The 3,326-nt window shown below is 50.6% G+C and overlaps 1 protein-coding gene across 1 annotated transcript; it reads left to right on the forward strand.

The window, feature by feature from the left end:
* Positions 1 to 360: 360 nt before the first annotated feature.
* On the forward strand, positions 361 to 3,057 carry LOC108491839 (polycystin-1-like; the record flags this gene model as incomplete). The annotated part of the gene is made up of 4 exons (XM_017803645.1): positions 361 to 571; positions 1,551 to 1,663; positions 1,745 to 1,871; positions 2,777 to 3,057. Coding segments are annotated over exons 1-4 (597 nt in total), but the record flags the coding sequence as incomplete, so codon positions are not given.
* Positions 3,058 to 3,326: the final 269 nt, after the last annotated feature.

The raw sequence follows: 3,326 nt of genomic DNA on the forward strand, positions 1-3,326 counted from the left end.
AGGCCAGGTTGCTCCAAACCCTGTCTAACCTGGCCTTGGACACTTCCAGCTTCTCTGGGCAACCTGTGCCAGGGCCTCCCCACCCTCAGCAGGCTGGTGGGACAGAGGTGTGAGGGGCTGTTGGAGAGCAGTGGTGTGCTGTGGAGGGGCTGTTACTGAGGAACCAGGTTCTGGTGGCAGAACGGAAAGTTACTGAAACCCTTTAGGAACTAAAAGGCTCCATTAAATGCAGCCTGTGACACCCCAATGAAGCTGTTATTATTTTTAGAGAGAACCAGAGATGGCAGCTCTCCCAGCTCTTTCTAATACTCATGATTTCCTGAAATCCCCCCTCCCCCTTCATATTTTTTTTGAAGGAGCCTCGATGTCTGGATTGGATTCAATGATTTTGCAAGCTCTGGAGCGCAGCAAAGAGGGGAAGGATTTAATCTGGAGAGCTGTCAGAACTGGCTGCCAGGAGAACCCCATCCCTCCAACGCTGACCACTGCGTCCGGATGGGCCCGACGGGCCAGTGCAACACCGACCTGTGCATGGCCAAGCACAGCTACGTCTGCGAGTACAAACCCAAAGGTGGGCTCTGCCACCCCCCGGCACTGTGGGCGGGCAGGTCACTGGCACATCCTGCTCTCAGTGGCACATGGCAAGGAAAAATAGGGATTCATGGAGAGAGAGGGTCATCTAGAGCATCACCACAGAACAAGTAGGACTTGTAACAATATTCCCAGCAGAGGCTTGACTGATAGCTTCCAGAAACCCAACTTTAGCCCGAAGGGAAGAATTTGGCCTACTCCAGTCTTTCCCATCAGCAGAAGGAGGGAGAGGAGTGAAACTTTGAGGCAGAGCTCTGGAAATAGCTTTTCCCTGTTATTTGAGCAACCTCTGCTGCTGGCAGGAGGCCAGTGGTGATGCCTTGGTGACTTGGTGTCCTTCTGTGGCATCGTGTACTTTGTGAGACGTTGGGGCCTGATGACTTAAAAGGTGTGAGGTGGTGTGTGCTGTGCAGGTCTGTGTATTTGTAGCTTCCCAAATATCCCAAAGCAGTGTAGGGAGGAATAAGCAGCATTAGAAAGGTCATGAAATATGGGAGAAGATTTAGGCCAGAAGGAAGAGCCATCGCTAGGAAGAGGCCACTGGCCCTGGTCAGAGGGGCAGCATCAGTCCCCAGAGCCTGATCAGAGGTGTTTGCTGCTGGTGGAAACCAGCTGGTCCTGCACACATTTCCCAGGAAGTCCAGGGGCACAGGGAATATGAGGGGTGCACCTCGTGCTCTAAAATTCGAAGCAAATAATTAGTTGTTGGAAGGGAGAAGTGTTTGCAAAGTTCCTAGAAGTCAAAATTGCTGCGAACGTGACTTGTGCAGGATGAAAAAGAAATCAAAACACGTGTAAGAAGAAGAAAGGAGGTACAGAGTTACAGAGCTGCTTCTCCAGCACAGCTGGAGTGACAAGGGGTCAGGTCCAAGCCCTGCTGCAGCTTTGCAGGGTGGAGGGAATGCCCCAGTTCTTGCTGGGTCTCATGGGCTTTGTTCAAATATCTCCTTTGCAAACAGGAGTTCTCCTAAATGCCGAAAACTTCTTTGAGGGCGACGCTGTGTTTGACACACCCGAGGCCATGAGGAACCTGACTGGAGCTGTGCTGTCAGAGCCATGGCAGGCTGAGGAGGTGAGAAGGGTTTACTCACCCTGCCCGTGCCCAGGGAGCCCAGGGAGCCACAGGCAGGTGAGAGCTGTGTGTGTTTGGCAGGTGATGGAGTTCCCTGAGCTGGCATTCAGGCACGAGGGGTATCTGACTGCCCTGGAGTTTGTGACACAGGATCTGCATCAGCCTGTCCAAGTGAGGTTCCAGGTGCACAGGCCGATGGATGGAGAAGGTGAGACATCTCCTCAACGCTTGTGGGGTTGTGGGAGGAGATGCCATCAGGGCCATGTCAAACTACGTGGCCTTGTGGCCCCTCTGGCTTCAAAGCTTTGACCTTAAAGGCTCAGAGATTTGATTCTGTTTTTTGAGGAGGTCAAAATGCAGGATCTGCAGGGAGGGTTGGACAGCCTGAGACTGCCTTGGAGAAGTGGTTATCCTGGAAAAAATAATAGAGGGAGAAGCCTCTCTCCATGCATGAAGAGAATGTGAGTGAAAGGAGCGTGTGTAGAAGTTAATTAATCTTCTGAGCTGTACTTTTTTACTTTGGGAAGACACATGTCAAATGGGAATGTGTTCTGGTCCATCTGGCCCCACGGGTTAACAAGGAAGAACATTTTCCTGAGCCCATTTCTTCCTGATGGATGAGATAATCTAAAAAGCCTTTTATTCCTTGTACAACAGCTCAACAGTCACAGTTTTGGCAACAATTAATTCTGCAGCAGAATGTTTGTTGTAGCCGTAGGGTTGGCTGGTTACAAAAGGATCTTTTTTGACACTGACAAGCTGATACTTTGACATGGAAACATTAACTTCAGAAAAGTTGCTTAATGTGTTTTCAAAGTCAGAGCCAGCTCTGCTTTCTCTTGGACTTGCTTTTGCTCAAGCACAGATCTCTTTTAGAGTGCAAATTGGTGTGTTCTCACTGGAAAAGAGACAGCTTTGGTTTTAATGATCTTTGTGAATTTTTCCAGTGAAACAAGGCACTTCAGTAGCACCAGCATGTGCTGCAGCTTCAGCTTTTACTAAGAGTGGAGCCATCATCTGAGTGGAAAAAATGGTGGATTTGGAGGAAAGAAGTGCAGCAGGAGTGTTACTTGTGAGAATGGTGATCTCTGCTTTCTTTTTCACTTCTTCCAGACTATCAGGAGGGAAGCAATGCTACGGAACCATTCCATCCTGCTCAGGATGATGGGAACTGGACGCTGCTGGAATGTCCTCCTGGTTTCCAGTGGTGTCATTTGACTGATTCGTGCTCGTCCCACAACAACTGCTGCAACGCGACCGAGTGTGCCAACAACAGTTCCTTTGCCAGCAGCCCTGCCCCCGGGGCCCTGCAGCCCAACGACAGCCAGCCCAGCTATGAACTCCACCAGCAATTTCTCTTTACAGTACCAGCTGGCCCCTCTTCCCAGTATCAGGTCAGTGTTTACACTAGCTGTTGTAACCAGTGGGTAGGTGGGGCAGTTTTCTCCTGAAGGCTTTGGGTAAATTTGAGTTGTGGCAGATGGAGACACTGAAGTCCACTGAAATGAAAGGATGTGCCCAGTGTCACACATGCCATGACATGGCTCTGTTGCCAAGCACAGTTGGTCAGAGGGGTCAAAAGAGGGCGGGGAGGCCCTGGCACATGTTGCCCAGAGAAGCTGTGGCTGCCCCTGGATCCCTGGAAGTGTCCAAGGCCAGGTTG

This window comes from Lepidothrix coronata, unplaced genomic scaffold (genome assembly GCF_001604755.1).
Source record: "Lepidothrix coronata isolate B3197 unplaced genomic scaffold, Lepidothrix_coronata-1.0 Scaffold1851, whole genome shotgun sequence".
Classification (NCBI taxonomy): Eukaryota; Metazoa; Chordata; class Aves; order Passeriformes; family Pipridae; genus Lepidothrix; species Lepidothrix coronata.